Source organism: Antechinus flavipes, chromosome 1 (assembly GCF_016432865.1).
Source record: "Antechinus flavipes isolate AdamAnt ecotype Samford, QLD, Australia chromosome 1, AdamAnt_v2, whole genome shotgun sequence".
NCBI classification, from domain to species: Eukaryota; Metazoa; Chordata; class Mammalia; order Dasyuromorphia; family Dasyuridae; genus Antechinus; species Antechinus flavipes.
In genome coordinates this window covers 230,494,325-230,510,092 of record NC_067398.1, presented here as the reverse complement: position 1 = coordinate 230,510,092, position 15,768 = coordinate 230,494,325, and the positions used below count along the sequence as shown (strand labels likewise).

General features: G+C 34.3%; 1 protein-coding gene across 1 annotated transcript in view; it reads right to left on the bottom strand.

Moving 5' to 3' along the window:
• Positions 1 to 15,768, bottom strand: part of DRC3 (dynein regulatory complex subunit 3) — a 100,482-nt gene that overhangs the window by 72,626 nt on the left and 12,088 nt on the right. Inside the window, exon 4 of the mRNA XM_051997792.1 lies at positions 8,938 to 9,115. Coding sequence (XP_051853752.1) covers positions 8,938 to 9,097 — 160 coding nt within the window. The 5' untranslated portion in view covers positions 9,098 to 9,115. The remainder of the gene's footprint in view (positions 1 to 8,937; positions 9,116 to 15,768) is intronic.

Genomic DNA, 15,768 nt, shown 5'->3' with positions numbered 1-15,768 from the left:
ACTTATCTAAGAATTTCTTTAAGTCTTTAGAAAGACAGATAAGAAAAAAAGATAATCCTTTCCTTCAAACTGTTTTTATCTTTTAAACTAATTAGAAACTAAGCATGGATTAAATAAATTCTCTACTTGTAAATCTCTATATTGTTGTTTGTTTTTGTAAATGTTGAAGTAGTCTGACAAGTTTTAGGTTAACATTCTTTAGAATTTGTTTTAAGTAATTAAGAGCACAACTCCCCCAGTCTCCTACCACCCCACTCCATGATAAATTTATTGTTTTACAATTAGGAAAGGTAGGCCAATTCTTCAATTATAAAGAGGCAAGTTTGAGGGCAGTATCCAAAGTGAAGAGACAAAAATATATATATATATATATATATAGGCTGCAGCTTATATTTTAAAATATTAACTTCCATCTCTGTGCTGGTTGGAGGCAGAAGAAAGCAGAGGCAGAGGCTGAAGGACCAGAACCTTTGGATTTGGAGACAGAAGAAAGCAGAGGCAGAGGCTGAAGGACCAGAACCTTTGGATTTGGAGACATCCGAAGGGCTCCATAATTAGACTCCTTGATTTGGGCATAAATAATTATTGGAGCAGATTTTAAACAACTTGCCAAAAAGAAAATGAGGCTTCTGCCCATTTTGATAGCAATTGTGTAAAAACACTATATGGAATTTGGGTTAGAGTCACAACTCAAATCATGTGCTATAGAAATGATTAACTGTTTTTGTTAATCAATCACTGCTAGAAATTAAGTGGTATATCTGTATTTTTTGCCCTATCTGGCATGCAAAGATTATAAACAAATTTAGGAGCATAACCATAGAGGTGTGAGAAAAAGAGCAAAGGTAAGGAAAATCAGAACCAAATATCGATTCCACTGTCCAGAGGAAGTCCTCCTATTCCTGCCTTCCCACTCTTCTCATGCCTTTCTCTCTACCCCTATTTCCAGTTTTCCCAGTTCTGCCTATACCCCTATGAGCTCCAACTCCAAATCAACCTCTTCCAGCTACCCTATGTCAGAAAAAAAAGTTTTTGTTGTCATAAAAAGGGTCATATCACTTAAGAATGTAGAAAGTTTAAAATATTAATAAGTGTAATAGTAGCACCTACTTCCCAGGGTTGTTGTGAGGACAAAAAGTTATATAATGATTGCAAAACGCTTAACACAAGATTGTGGTATATGGTAAGCAACAACATGAAAGGGTTAATAATTGCATCCAGTTCTAAGCATGATTAGTGACATTTGATACTTCAAGTGAAATCTCATAGGACTATAGTCTGAGATTATTATGTTTTCATTTCAGGTATGACTATATGATTGATCTTTAAGTCAGTAATTCACCTTTCAAGGAGTGATTCTGGTTCAAAGGGCATACAATCTAAGAAATGTACTTGTGGATGTCTGTAAAGAACTCCCAAGAAGCTAGAAACTTTAGTAACTGGGATGTTCCCCTCTTCCTAAGATTAATCAAGAGTGCATTTATACTTGAAATCATGAGAAAACAAAAGTCTGGGCACAATTATTGGAGCATTGTGAACTTTAAGATTGAGTCCCTAGAAAGCAACAATAAGCTTCGGAGAGTTAGATCATAGAAAACAGAAACCAGGGTTAGTTACAGAACAATGGTTTTTATAGTAACATATGGTTTTAAGATGTATAAGCAATATGATTTCTCTCAATAAATGGCTCTGCTGAATTATCAACAACCCCATCTCTTTATTTTTCAACTACTACTAGCCCATTTGTGTTGTGCTGGTCACAACAATGTCTGCTTTTAGAAAAGGTCAAGGGGATGACCTTAGAATGGTCAAAGGTTGGATTCTCTTGACTCATTTCTCCACTGTATTACTTCCTTTTTAAATACCCTGAGCCTGACTATGATTCCCTATAAATGAGGTGAATGCATTTTGAACCTAACCATGACTCTCATCTGGAATCAAACAGAAGTAAGGATGCTTTATGCTCTTATATATGTGTCTTAAATTATTCTCTGGCCTCAGACTTACACCTGGAACAACAGATTTGTCCCTGTTGCTTCCTTTCATGGCCAATCTCTATGATCACAGCAAGTTAAGTTGGGATTTTTTTTTTAATGATAAATCTTGTCACTAGAATACATTAGTATCTTCTGAATTATTATAGGATGCAAATATTTAAAAATCTTATTGTTTTATATCTGAGAGTATAGCCATTTTCCTATCTTAAACAATTGAACAGAAGAATATTTGGGCTTCTTAGCTGTCTGTTTGCAGTTACATATTTCTGTATAAGATAACATCCTTGAAATATCTCAAAATATTATGGAAACAATTGGACAATGATGCAAATGTTTGTGGAATCAATATTTAAGTCTATTAATTAGTAAGATTACATCAAGGTTCTCCTCTGTTTTGTTTTTAAAGAAAAGAAGTTTGGTGCAATCAATTATCTTAGAGGAGAGTAACTTATGGTATAGTTTGTCTTATCTCAAAGAGAAATGCAATTTACTTAGATTTATTATTTAATGTGGGATTACTACCTGTGTGTAAAACATGTGTCAAGTGCAGACATGTTTTATGATACATAATTCATTTAATATACACTGTTCTTTATATATAATTTGGAATTAACTACTTAGTATATTTTCAATTCCTATCCCAAGATTTTATGTTACAATTGGAGTAAAATTAGCAACTTTTAAATGCATTCATTTATGTAATAGAGGTCATCTACTTACAAAGTATGTTCTTACCTATGTTTTTATGTAAGGATTAGATCCTTATCAGTCTCTACTACTCCAAAGGGGAAATTTGGAACTAATTAGAGTTCTAAATAATTTGGAATTAAAGTGGAAAAATAATTGGGATAAAAAATTTTAGCAATATGATCAAATAATTTTATATACATAATTTAAAAGAATCAAAAGTTTAAAATGTTTTAAGTGAACTGCCTCATGTACTTTAAAATATTTAGGGTTTTTTTATTTTTCAGTTATTTGAATTTCTTTTTTTATATATAGCTTTTTATTTACAATATATATGCATGGATAATTTTTCAGCATTGACAATTGCAAAACCTTTTGTTCCAATTTTTCCTTCCTTTCCCCTACCCTCTTCCCCAGATGGCAGGTAGACCAATACATGTTAAATATGTTAAAGTATATGTTAAATACAATATACGTATATATATCCATACAGTTATTTTGCTGCACAAGAAGAATTAGACTTTGAAATAATGTACAATTAACCTGTGAAGGAAATCAAAAATATAGACAGACAAAAATAGAGGGATTGAAAATGCTATATAGTGGTTCATACTCATTTCCCAGAGTTCTTTCGCTGGGTGTAGCTGGTTCTATTCATTATTGAACAAATGGAACTGATTGGACTCGTCTCATTGTTGAAGAGAGCCACATCCATTAGAATTGATCATCATATAGTATTGTTGAAGTACATAATGATCTCCTGGTTCTGCTCATTTCACTCAGCATCAGTTTGTGTAAGTCTCTTCAGGCCTTTCTGAAATCATCCTGTTGGTCGTTTCTTACAGAACAATAATATTCCATAATATTCATATACCACAATTTATTCAGCCATTCTCCAATTGATTGGCATCCACTTAGTTTCCAGTTTCTGGTCACTACAAAGAGGGCTGTCACAAACATTTTGCACATATAGGTCTCTTTCCCTTATTTAGTATTTCTTTGGGATATAAGCCCAGTAGTGACACTGCTGGATAAAAGGGTATGCACAGTTTGATAACTTTTTGAGCATAGTTCCAACTCACTCTCCAGAAGGGCTGGATGTATTCACAATTCCACCAACAATGCATGAGTGTCCCAGTTTTCCTGCATCCCCTCCAACATTCTGCATTATCTTTTCCTGTCATCCTAGCCAATCTGAGAGGTGTGTAGTGGTATCTCAGAGGTGTCTTAATTTGCATTTCTCTGATTAATAATGACTTGGAGCATCTTTTCATATGGCTAGAAATAGTTTCAATTTCATCATCTGAAAATTGTCTGTTCATATCCTTTGACCATTTATCAATTGGAGAATGGCTTGATTTCTTATAGAGTCAATTCTCTACATATTTTGGAAATTAGGCCTTTATTAGAACCTTTGATTGTAAAAATGTTTTCCCAGTTTATTCCATCCCTTCTAATCTTGTCTGCATTAGTTTTGTTTGTACAAAAGCTTTTCAATTTGATATAATCAAAATTTTCTATTTTGTGATCCTCAATCAATGTGTGGTTCTTCTTTGGTCACAAATTCTTTCCTCTTCCACAGGTCTGAGAGGTAAACTATCCTATGTTCTTCTAATTTATTTATAATCTCATTCTTTATGCCTAGATCATGAACCCATTTTGACCTTATCTTGGTGTACGGTGTTAAGTGTGGATCAATGCCTAGTTTCTGCCATATTAATTTCCAATTTTCCCAACAGTTTTTGTCAGTGAATTCTTATCGCCAAAACTGGGATCTTTGGGTTTGTCAAACACTAGATTATCAAAGTTATTGACTATTTTGTTCTTTGAACCTAACCTATTCCACTGATTAACTAGTCTATTTCTCAGTCAAATGGTTTTGGTAACCATTGCTTTATAATATAGTTTTAGATCTGGTACAGCTAGGCCACCTTTATTTGATTTTTTTTTTTCCATTAGTTCCCTTGAAAGTCTTGACCTTTTGTTTTTCCACATGAACTTTGTTGTTATTTTTTCTAGGTCATTAAAATAGTTTTTTGGGAGTCTGATTGGTATAGCATTAAATAAATAGATTAGTTTAGATAGTATTATCATCTTTATTATATTTGCTTGCCCTATCCAAGAGCATTTATAATATTTTTCCAATTGTTTAGATCTGACTTTACTTGTGTGGAAAGCGTTTTGTAGTTTTGCTCATTGCAGATAGATTCCCAAATATTTTATACTATCAGCAGTTACTTTAAATGGAATTTCCCTTTGTAACTCTAACTGTTGAATTTTGTTAGTAATATATAAGAATGCTGATGACTTATGTGGGTTTGTTTTGTATCCTGCAACTTTGCTAAAGGTGTGGATTATTTCTAATAGGTTTTTAGTAGAATCTCTGAGGTTCTCTAAGTATACCATCATATCATCTGTAAAGGTTTCCTCATTACCTACTCTAATTCCTTTCATCTCTTTCTCAACTCATATTGCCGAAGCTAGCATTTCTAATACGATATTGAATAGTAATGGTGATAGACGGCAACCCTGTTTCACTCCTGATCTTACTGGGAATGGTTTCAGTTTATCCCCAATACATATGGTGCTTACTTATGGTTTTAAATAGATGCTACTGATTATTTTAAGGAAAAGTCCATTTATTCCTGTACTCTCAAGTGTTTTTAAAAGGAATGGATGATAGATTTTATCAAATGCTTTTTCTGCATTTATTGAGATGATCATGTGGTTTTTATTAATTTGGTTATTGATATAGTCAATTATGCTAATAGTTTTCCTAATATTGAACCAGCCCTGCATTCCTGGTATAAATCTTACTTGTTCATTATCCTGGGGATGATTTTCTGTAATCTTTTTGCTAATATTTTATTTAAGATTTTAGCATCAATATTCATTAGGGAGATTGGTCTATAATTTTCTTTCTCTGTTTTCAACCTATCTGGTTTAGGTATCAGTACTATGTCTGTGTCATAAAAGGAATTTGGTAGGTCTCCTTCATTCCCTACTTTTTCAGATAGTTTATATAATATTGGAGTTAATTGTTCTTTAAATGTTTGGTAGAATTCACATCTGATGAATGGAGGAATCCATCTGGTCCTGGAGATTTTTTTCTTAGGGAGTTGATTAATAGCTTGTTCTATTTCTTTTTCTAAAATGGGACTATTTAAGCAATTTACTTCCTCCTTTGTTAATCTGGGAAGCCTATATTTTTGAAGGTACTCCTCCATTTTACTTAGGTTATCAAAGTTATTTGAATTTCTTAAAAATATCAATTTATGGGGCAGCTAGGTGGTGGAGTGGATAGAGCATCAGCCCTGAAGTCAAGAAGACCTGAGTCAGTATCTGGTCTCAGACACTTAACACTTAACACTTCCTAGCTGTGTGACCCTGAACAAGTCACTTAACTCCAATTGCTTCAGCAAAAAAAAAAAAAAATCAACTTAGCAATTTTCTAGCATATATGTCTACTTTGGTAAACAGTAAATTTTTAACCAGAAAAGCTCATTTTATAAGTCAGGTCCTCATAGAGTCTTTTTAAAGAGTCTTCAGTGCTTTTTTTTGGCAGTGTTTATATCAAGTATAAGGTTTAAATAAAGATAAAAACAGCAAATGGGGATTTAAGAGCTTAATTCTCTGAAATTTCAAATGAATTGTGTGGGGTTTTAATTTAATGGTTTTCTTATAGCTCTATTGTTAACAAGATTAGAACTACAAGGTTTAGGCTGGTTTTTAACCACAAGAACTGGCCATGAGAGAAATAAAATTTAAGAATCTGTACTAAATTGTATTGAGATTTATATTGTAAAAGATTTGAACAGTGACATCTATGAAATTATAAGTGACAGAAGACCAGACAAGCAAATCTACTGAAGAGGAATTCCTTTCAGAACTGTCCTAAGAACAAGACCTATTCCAGAAAGTCCAAGAGAAGATGCTTCTGGAAAAGCAGATGGCAACAAGGGATATCTGAGATGCAAGATGAAAGGTGCTGAATAAATGGATTATTAGGAGAGAAGACTTGATATTAATAATGTTGTTGATCATTATTGCTGATCATATTAGCATTTGATTAACCTTATCCATGTTTGCTGAGTTTTCTTAGATACATGTAAATCTCCCATCTAAAATTCAGTCCATGGTTTTATATAATCTTACTGTGGTTTGTGTTATGATTAATTTATCTTATTTTTTTTTTCATTAACCAGTTGGGTATATAAAATTTGATATGACTTCCCATTTCAGGTCACTCCTAGTAGAATCCCTCTTCTTGGTTCACTGTACTACAGAGAAATAGCCTGTTATCTACTTTCAGTAAATGGGTACTTAATGCCCTCTACCTTATACTCATTTTTATACTTTGCATTAGTTGCTGTGTTAAAACCTATTTTCAGCTTACATAAGTAAAACTTATGGTAATATATACTGTTAGTAATGACTGTGTTAAAGATTCTATAAAAATTAGCTTATATATGTGATCTATGAAAGACATGCTTATCTCTCATTGATCAAAGGGCAAAACTGAAGGAAAACCAGGATCAATTCTGCATCATTTTCTTATTGATCCTGTTTATAATTAATTGATTTTGTCCTGTCACTGCTTTAGTCATGGGTCTCTGCCTCTGAACTTAGTTCAGAATTCAGCTAGCACATAATGGGTTAAGTTTAGAAATCCAGTTTTCTTGTTAATCACTGTTCTATTCTTATCTCAAGGAATTTAATTAACCTTGGGGGTAGAGGGTTTGCCACAGAGGAATCAGGCCTAATATCTTCACTCCACCAAGCTATCCTTTCAAGGATGTCTGTATTGTTATCCAAAAAGTCTAGGTCATTATCTTACAGGTTCACTCAAACACTGAATACTTCTTAGGGAAAAGAAGGGGCTGTTGCTAGCCTCTTATCACCACACTTTCAATCATATTGTTCTCCATGCCTCAGTTATATAAACAATCATGTTGTTTTCAACCCCATGAGGTCACCCAACCTTTTAATTTTTGTTCTATATTTCCCTATATCTATAAAAGACCACTGTCTCCCTCATTTTGGGTCTTCACTTGTTGAGTAAGCTGAGATCTTATTTACTAATAAATTTGTACTTAATTTATAAAGTGATAATCCTTGGAACTCTGTGCCTCAGTTTATCTTATTTTAAGTGTTAGAATATTGATTCAGACTGCTACCTCCCACACAGGAGGTACATAACAAATATTTGCTGAACTGAACTGAACTAATCGATAGCCTACCTTTGATAATGTTTTTTTTATTTGCAGAGGCCCCAACTGGTCAAGCTTTGGGAAGGCATATCTAAATTCAGTGATATCAAACTGAAGTCTTTGAAAACTCTGTTCTTTGGATTTTCTTAATTCTCAATGGAAGTGCAAAGAGCAATCTTATTGTTACTGGACATCTCTTAGTAATTATTTTAAAACCAGTTGTTGTTAATGCTTCAATAGGAACATCAAATATTTAATCAAATGTGTTCATCAAATGCCCAAAGCCCCTCTCTCTCAGGAATACAGAGTAATGGCCTCTGGCCCCAGCTTTATGCTTCCTCATCCTGAAAGGAATGAAAGTCTTCCTTCAAGAAGGGTGGGAGGCTGTGCAACAAGAAAACTGTTCGGTTCTGCACACATATTTTGTATCTAGGATATACTGTAACCTATTCAACATGTAAAGGACTGCTTGCCATCTGGGGGAGGGGGTTGAGGGAGGGAGGGGAAAAATCAGAACAGAAGTGAATGCAAGGGATAATGCTGTAAAAAATTACCCTGGCATGGATTCTATCAATAAAAAGTTATTTAAAAAAAAAAAAAGAAGGGTGGGAGGGAAAGAGGCTAGAGATATCACATTCTACAACAGACCTCTCCTTATACTTAATTCTCCTTTTATATATATAAATTGGGAAATACTTCTATTTGGAGCCAGTTACTCTATTCTCATTCATCACCAAAAATTCCATTGATACTCAAAACAATTCACTGAATCTTTTTGAAAAATGCTTCTTTTAAAAAATGAACATTATTCTAATATCTTTATATCCAAGGAGATTCTGATCTTTGCCTGGGCCTACCAGCCATTATTATAAATGACAAAATTTGATGTAACTAAGTGGGAAATTATTCTACATCTACATTTTATTTGGAGTTTACCTTCCTTACATAAAATCTAAACTACAGTGACATGGGGGGAAAGGACATTAATAAAGCTTAAGCAGAACAAAACAAGATCAAAAACCCACACAAAAAAAATTACTCACTTTGAAAATCCAGCTGCAGACTTTTGACATCTTTGAAATTAATGCCCTCCTGTTTGGCTACTTGTCCTGCTGCTTCTTGAGGTCCCTGTTCTTCTACAGCCAATTTAAGCAACTCTTCATCAATCACATTTGGCTCTATTGTATCATATAATCGAATCATCTTTTGATCTTAGTTATCCTAAAGAATTGAAATAATAATTATTTTATGTAACATAGTTTTATCACTCTTTGGGGAGGGACAGTTAGGGGAAGGGAAGAAACTATTCATGAAAAGTTATGTTACACACTAGAAATTTACTTGTAACCTGTTGCAGACTTGATTGTAAACAGAGCAGAGAACTGATGCTTAGAACTCCTATTTGGGAGATGGGAAAAGTAACATGGCACAGTTAGTCACCTAATTAGCCTCTTTAGACAGTATTATTCTATGGGAAAATGAATTCTGAAATTTCTTAAGAAAGTACAATGGAGGTAAGTTGCTTCCCCTCTCTGGTCAATTTCCTCTGCAAAAAAAGAGATGATTTCAAAAGTCTTTCTAGCTTTTACCCATAATTTGAATGTGAAAATTATCATGTCTAATTAAATTAGAGAGGGCCCATAATATAGCAAGAGCAAGCAAAGTATATGTTTCATACTTTCATATGTTAAAAAACAAACAAAAACCTAGAATGTCACTTTATACCTCTCAGATTGGCTAAGATGACAGGAAAAGATAATGATAAATGTTAGAGGGGATGTGGGAAAACTGGGATACTAATACAGTGTTGGTGGAACTATGAACTGATCTAACCATTCTAGAGAGCAATTTGGAACTATATCCAAAGGGCTATAAAACTGTGTATATCCTTTGATCCAGGAGTGTCTCTATAGGGTCTGTATACCAAAGAACTCATGTAAAGGAAAAGGACTCACATGTGCAAAACAGTTTGTAGCAGCCCTTTCTGTAGTGGCAAGGAACTGGAAAATGAGTAAATGACTATCAGAACTGGCTGAATAAGTTATGGTATATGAATGTAATAGAATATTATTGTTCTATAAGAAATGATAAACAGACTGATTTCAGAAAAGCCTGGAAAGATTAACATGAATTGATGCTAAGTGAAATGAGTAGAACCAAAAGAACATTGTAAACAGTAACAAGATTACGTGATGATCAACTGTGATGGAACTTGGTTCTTTTCAAAAATGGGGTGATTCAAGACAATTCCAATAGATGGATGTGATGAAAAGAGCCATCTGCATCCAGAGAGAGGACTATAGAGACTGAATGTAGATCAAAGCATAGTATTTTCATCTGTTTTATTGCTGTTCTTTAATTGCTTATTTTTTTTCTTTCTCTTTTTTCCCCTTTTGACCTTCTTTTCTTATTCAACATCATAAATGTGGAAATATGTTTGGAAGAATTGAACATGTTTAACGTATATTGGATTATATGCAGTCTGGCGGGGGAGGGGAGGGAAGAAGAAAAATTTGGAACATAAGATTTTGCAAGAATGTTGAAAGCTATTTTGCATGTATTTTTAAAAATAAAAAGTTATTATTAAATTTGACCTCAGACACTTAACACGTCTTAGCTGTGTGACCCTAGGCAAATCACTTAATCCCAATTGCCTCAGAAAAAAAAAAAGCTATTATTATTATTTTTAAGACCTAAAAGATTCCTACCAAAGTGGATAGATACCCTGAGGAGAACACATGGAAAACAATTGCACAACATGAATAGTGGATCAATACCTGATATAAGGAATATCTAAATCAATGAAGTCACAAATCTGTAATAATGATAGCTAATTTCCTGAATTGAAATTGAAAAAAATTACCAACAATAAATTGGAGAATCTTTTTCTTTGAGGAACATCCCCACAAGTCAGACCAGTGCTAAAGACCTTGTAATGTGAATGATGACAAAGCATCTTGAGAAATGTGGTTTCTCTCCTTGCCTACTTTTTTTTTTGGCCAGGAAAATATGGAAGAAATATCTCTTGGGATTTGAATACCTACAAGCTTGATGAATGCCAAGGAATCTGAGACTTGGTAGATTCTTTCTTTTCTCAACCATCTTAGTCAGAGTTCAGAAAAAAAAAATTCTTTTCCTAATTTTCCATTCCCTCCCCATCCCTACCATTGTAGTTACCTCACCTCTGTTTTCCTTTTATAAATGAATATATTCTACTGGTCAGCAGGTCTTTGTTCACTTTGTATCAGAATATGTTAAGGACCATGCCTAAGTACATTGTAAGGGGCAAGTCAATTCTCCGAGAGCCTCCACAGCTGAGAACATCTGAAGGAGTTGCAAAGCAGCTTTTACTGACACAGGTGTTGCTTGTGGACTGGGAAAATAAATTGAAGGCAGAGGGAAGAGGAGAGAGGTCAGAGAACAGCAACTGCCTCTCAGTCTCCTTGAATCACCATCATCCGCTCACAAGAAGAGATAACAATTCCAGGTACTGGTGTCTGGATTCTGGAAACCACAAGAGCAGCAGATAACAAGAATATACCTGGGAGGACGACTCCCAAGGGATTTCTATAATTTTACAAAATATTTAGGTGGGAATTTTCTAGTTCTGATCTTCTAGTTCAAAGCCAGGTAACTGCTTTGGGGAAAAACAATTTTATTACAATTTTTATAACTTATGAATCTCCTCCAGAGTAGAAGGAAGCTTCCAAGTGGATTTGGAGTACATTAATTCCATTAATACTAGAAGAATTTAAACCATTATATCATGCAACTGCTGATGGAGCTCACTATGGACAAAGGCCCTGGGCTAAAACCTCCCCAACTTTCAGAATACTCTGAATTGGCCCAGTGGGTGAGACCTGTGACCCTGCTCCACAGCTTTACCTAGAATTCTGTCTGACCATACTCATAATCCTGGATGGGGGGAAGGGGAGGGAAGGGGAAGGGGAGAGAAGGGAGAGAAATGGGCTTTATCCCCTGTGGCTCTGTGCTCTGATAGTAGAGCTTTGCCTGTATCTTACCTGGCACCAGACCATTCCAACAAGTTATGAGCATGCCCCGCCCCCTTTCTAGGGCCTCTTTATTTTTTTTTTCCTCCCAGTAGAAAGCAGGTACCTTGAAGGCAGAGACTGTCTTTTTTGTACCTGTATCCCAGTGTTTAACATAATATACATGGTTAAATGCTTAATAAATGTTTTTCTTTTTAATTCATTCATCCATCTATCCATTCAGACAAGTGGGAAATTCATTCTAGGAATAGTTTTTAAATTTTTAAATTGTTCCAATTCATTTTCCATTTGCTTCTTTTAAACAAGATGACAAATAAAATTGATCGAGAATTTATTACAAATTACAAATTATAAATTTATTTTGTTTACTAGAACGAATTTTGTTCTAATGTGTTTTTCCTCTTTTCAGGATTCATTATGTTTATACCTTGAGTTTAATTTACACCAATACTGCTTAATTTTCAGAAGAATTACAGCATATTAGACTTTCTTTTCATTTTAATTTCATATATTTTACTGATTTTTTTCTTCCATTTTCAACTTTGATAAGTAATAAATAATATTTTCCTCTTTCCTACTAAAGCATTTATTGTAGGTTTTAAATGTTTGTTGTCATTTCTTTTATTTTTTTGAAATTTTTTTTACTTAAAAAACCAGAATTTAAAAAAAAAAAGGAAAACAAAACATTATCATGTGGCCAGTAGTATATGAGAGAGTATTCAAAATATATAAAAATAAATTACCAGTTCAAGAAAGGACATATAATAGTAGAAGAAATTATATTCATGATTATCTTTTCTTTACTTCCTTGTAGATTGTTCTTTTGTTCTCTGTTTTGGACTTTTTTCCTTTATTCTTTTTTTCCTCCTTTCATCCCCTCCACCTCCCCCGAGCAAGGGTTATATATATATATATATATATATATATATATATATATATATATAGACACATACATATATATAGACACACACATATATATGTGTATATATATATGTATATATATGTGTGTATATATATATGTATATATGTATATATATAATATATATGTAATATATATATTTTATATATATACATATATATACACACGTATATACACACACACACACACACACACACACACACACACACACACATAGACAAGACATCTTTTTTATCCCTGCTAACTCTGCTTTAATTCTGCTCCAAAATTTGACTTGGTATTACTTAACCTCTTCCACCCATGGGTCCCTCCTTTTGTCTTCTTCCCTCCCCCCTTTGCTTCCCCCTCTGCCCATTCCTCACCCCTTATTTCTTTATAGATTTTGGAGAGTGCTATACCCTTCATGGTATATATGTAATGTTGCCTATTTAACTAATTCCCAATGTGAGTAGGTTTTCAGAACTAATAGTCCTTCTCTCCCCTTTAAAGCTTCTGTGTCTATTCTTCCTCTACACCTCATTTGTACAACATAATTACTATTTTTACCTTAACTTTGTCCCAGTCTTTCTTTTGAGCTATCCTATTGCTGATATCAATCTTAAACATATGGTATACATTTCCATGTAAAAAACAACAATTTGTCCATGCAATTGATCTTGATATTGGCTCTTATAGTTAAATTTTATATTGAGTTCCAGTTTGGTTGATAGAAAATCTTGAAAAATCTGCAGAATTTTCATTTTTTCCTCATTCAGTATTATGGATAATTTTTCTGAATATATTTTTGGTCACCATATTTTCTTGGATAGTTTTGGTTTATTTATTTATTTTTGTTTTTCCTCAATGTCTCACATTTGATTTTTAAATTCTTTTTTGAGTTCTTTTATAAATTCTCTCTGGGCAGGGAGCCATTTCACATTACTCTTTGGGGTAGAAGCTTTTTTTACTTCAGCATCCTCTTCTGAAGATGAACCCCAATCTTCCCTATTCCCATAGGAAATTTCTGTTTGGGTTCTTTCTTTTTTAGTAATTCATTTTTTTAAATGAGAAATATTAGTGTAAGCACATCAAGTTGTGGAGCGAGGGGAAGGGGAATGGTGCCTCTAACCTCTCTTCAGCTCTTGTATCTGACCTGGAACCTTCAACCAAGGGCTCCCTCTTCTTGCAAGTGCCCACAGACGGCAGCATCCCTGCTCCACTGCTTCTGTACTCGGTGGGTGTGCTAGTTCTTTCTCTCCCAGGGCTTGTTTCTGCAGCACAGCTGGGCTTGGTGTTCCTAATCGGCAGAATTTCCCTCAGCCTTCCCCAGACTCATACCCTCAACTCCACATACAGTAAGAAAGGTGAAAATTTCTGTGGTTCCTGTTGAGGCTTCTACCAAACCCAGTTTGCCCCAGGATCTCTAGTAGGTGTTCTTCAGAGCTAACCTGAAGGTGTTTGTACTTCACATTGGTTAAACCTTGGCCTGGGGGCTTTCTTCAGTTATTCTTGGGTTGCATCAGGGGGACCCCAGTTCTGCCCCAAGTCTTTTAGATTTTTCACCAGTCTGTTTGCCTTGAGGTGCAATTTTTTTTGTTTGGGGGGGAAAATCTGGAGAGCTTAAAATTTACCAACTCACTCCATCATCTTTACAGAATCCTCTAGAAATTTTTTTATGGTCTCTTTTATTTTTCATTTCCTCCAAAAAATCCTTTTTTAGAATTATGGTGCTTTCAAATGTTATCAGAGTTAACACCATTGAACTGAAACTGATGTGCTACTTGATCACTTATGAATATTAATGCTTGTCATTTGCTGAAGTTAATGAGAATAACAGTTGTTTTTATGATTGCCTTATTTTAGCTGTTTACATACATGTTCACCTTGCTGATAATTACTGTTGTTAGCTGTTATTGCTTCTAATTGGCATTGCTATCATTTACTAATTTGTTTGGCCAGTTGTTTTATTGTTCTTTTATTATATGATAAATAAAAGGTGGATGGTATTTAGAAATTATTGTCATATTTGAGGTGTGGATATTAAGCATGTGGAATAATTCTTGAAATATCTAAATGTATAAGAATGAGGCTGGTTCAAAAGCTCTTAAGGACAAGGTAAAAGAGTTGGGAGAGGGCAAGGTGGTTGCTATTCAAGGAGTGAGCAAAACCCAAGAGATGCTCAGTTTACTACCAGAACACACTGAGCATTTAAGACGACCAGAGAAAATCAGAAAAAGGAATATACCTAGGTAGTGGTTCATATTCTTTCATGAGAGACTAAGAAATTGTTCCTAAGAAAAAATTTTCGGTGGTTGTCCTTCATTCTCAGAGAATCACAGTGACATCGCTATGTAAGAGTCGAGTTACAGTGTATCTGACCATGGCTGATCATACAAATACAAGCTCCAAGTGCTCTACCACAGGTCAAACGCAATAGTCCCTGTGAACATTTGGGGTGGTCTCCCTAACTTGCACATCTCATCTTTCTGAGATAATTCAATTCTGCTTTGTTCACAGAACACAGCACTTTCTCTCATGAGGGCACACCATGCTGGACGATCCTATGCCAGAGTCTCTCATATCATGCAATCAATTCTGAAGTTCTTAAGTGAAACCTTGAAAATGTCCTTGTATCACATTTTCTGACTTTCTTGTGAGTGCTTGCTCCATATGAATTCTCCTTAAAATAATCTTTTTGACAAATGTATATTTGTCATTCGAACAATGTAGCCAGCCCAATAGAACTGTGCTCTCTGCAGTAATGTTGGAATGCTTGGCAGTTTTGTTTGAGAAAGGACCTCAATGACTGGTATCCTGCCAGGTGATCTTTAAAATCTTCCTAAGATAATTCAAGTGGAATCAATTTAGTTTCTTAGCCTAGTGTTGGTATACTATCCAAACACACAACAGTGAAGTCAGCACAATGGCTCTGTAGACTTTGGTTTAGTAGTCAGTCTAATACCTCT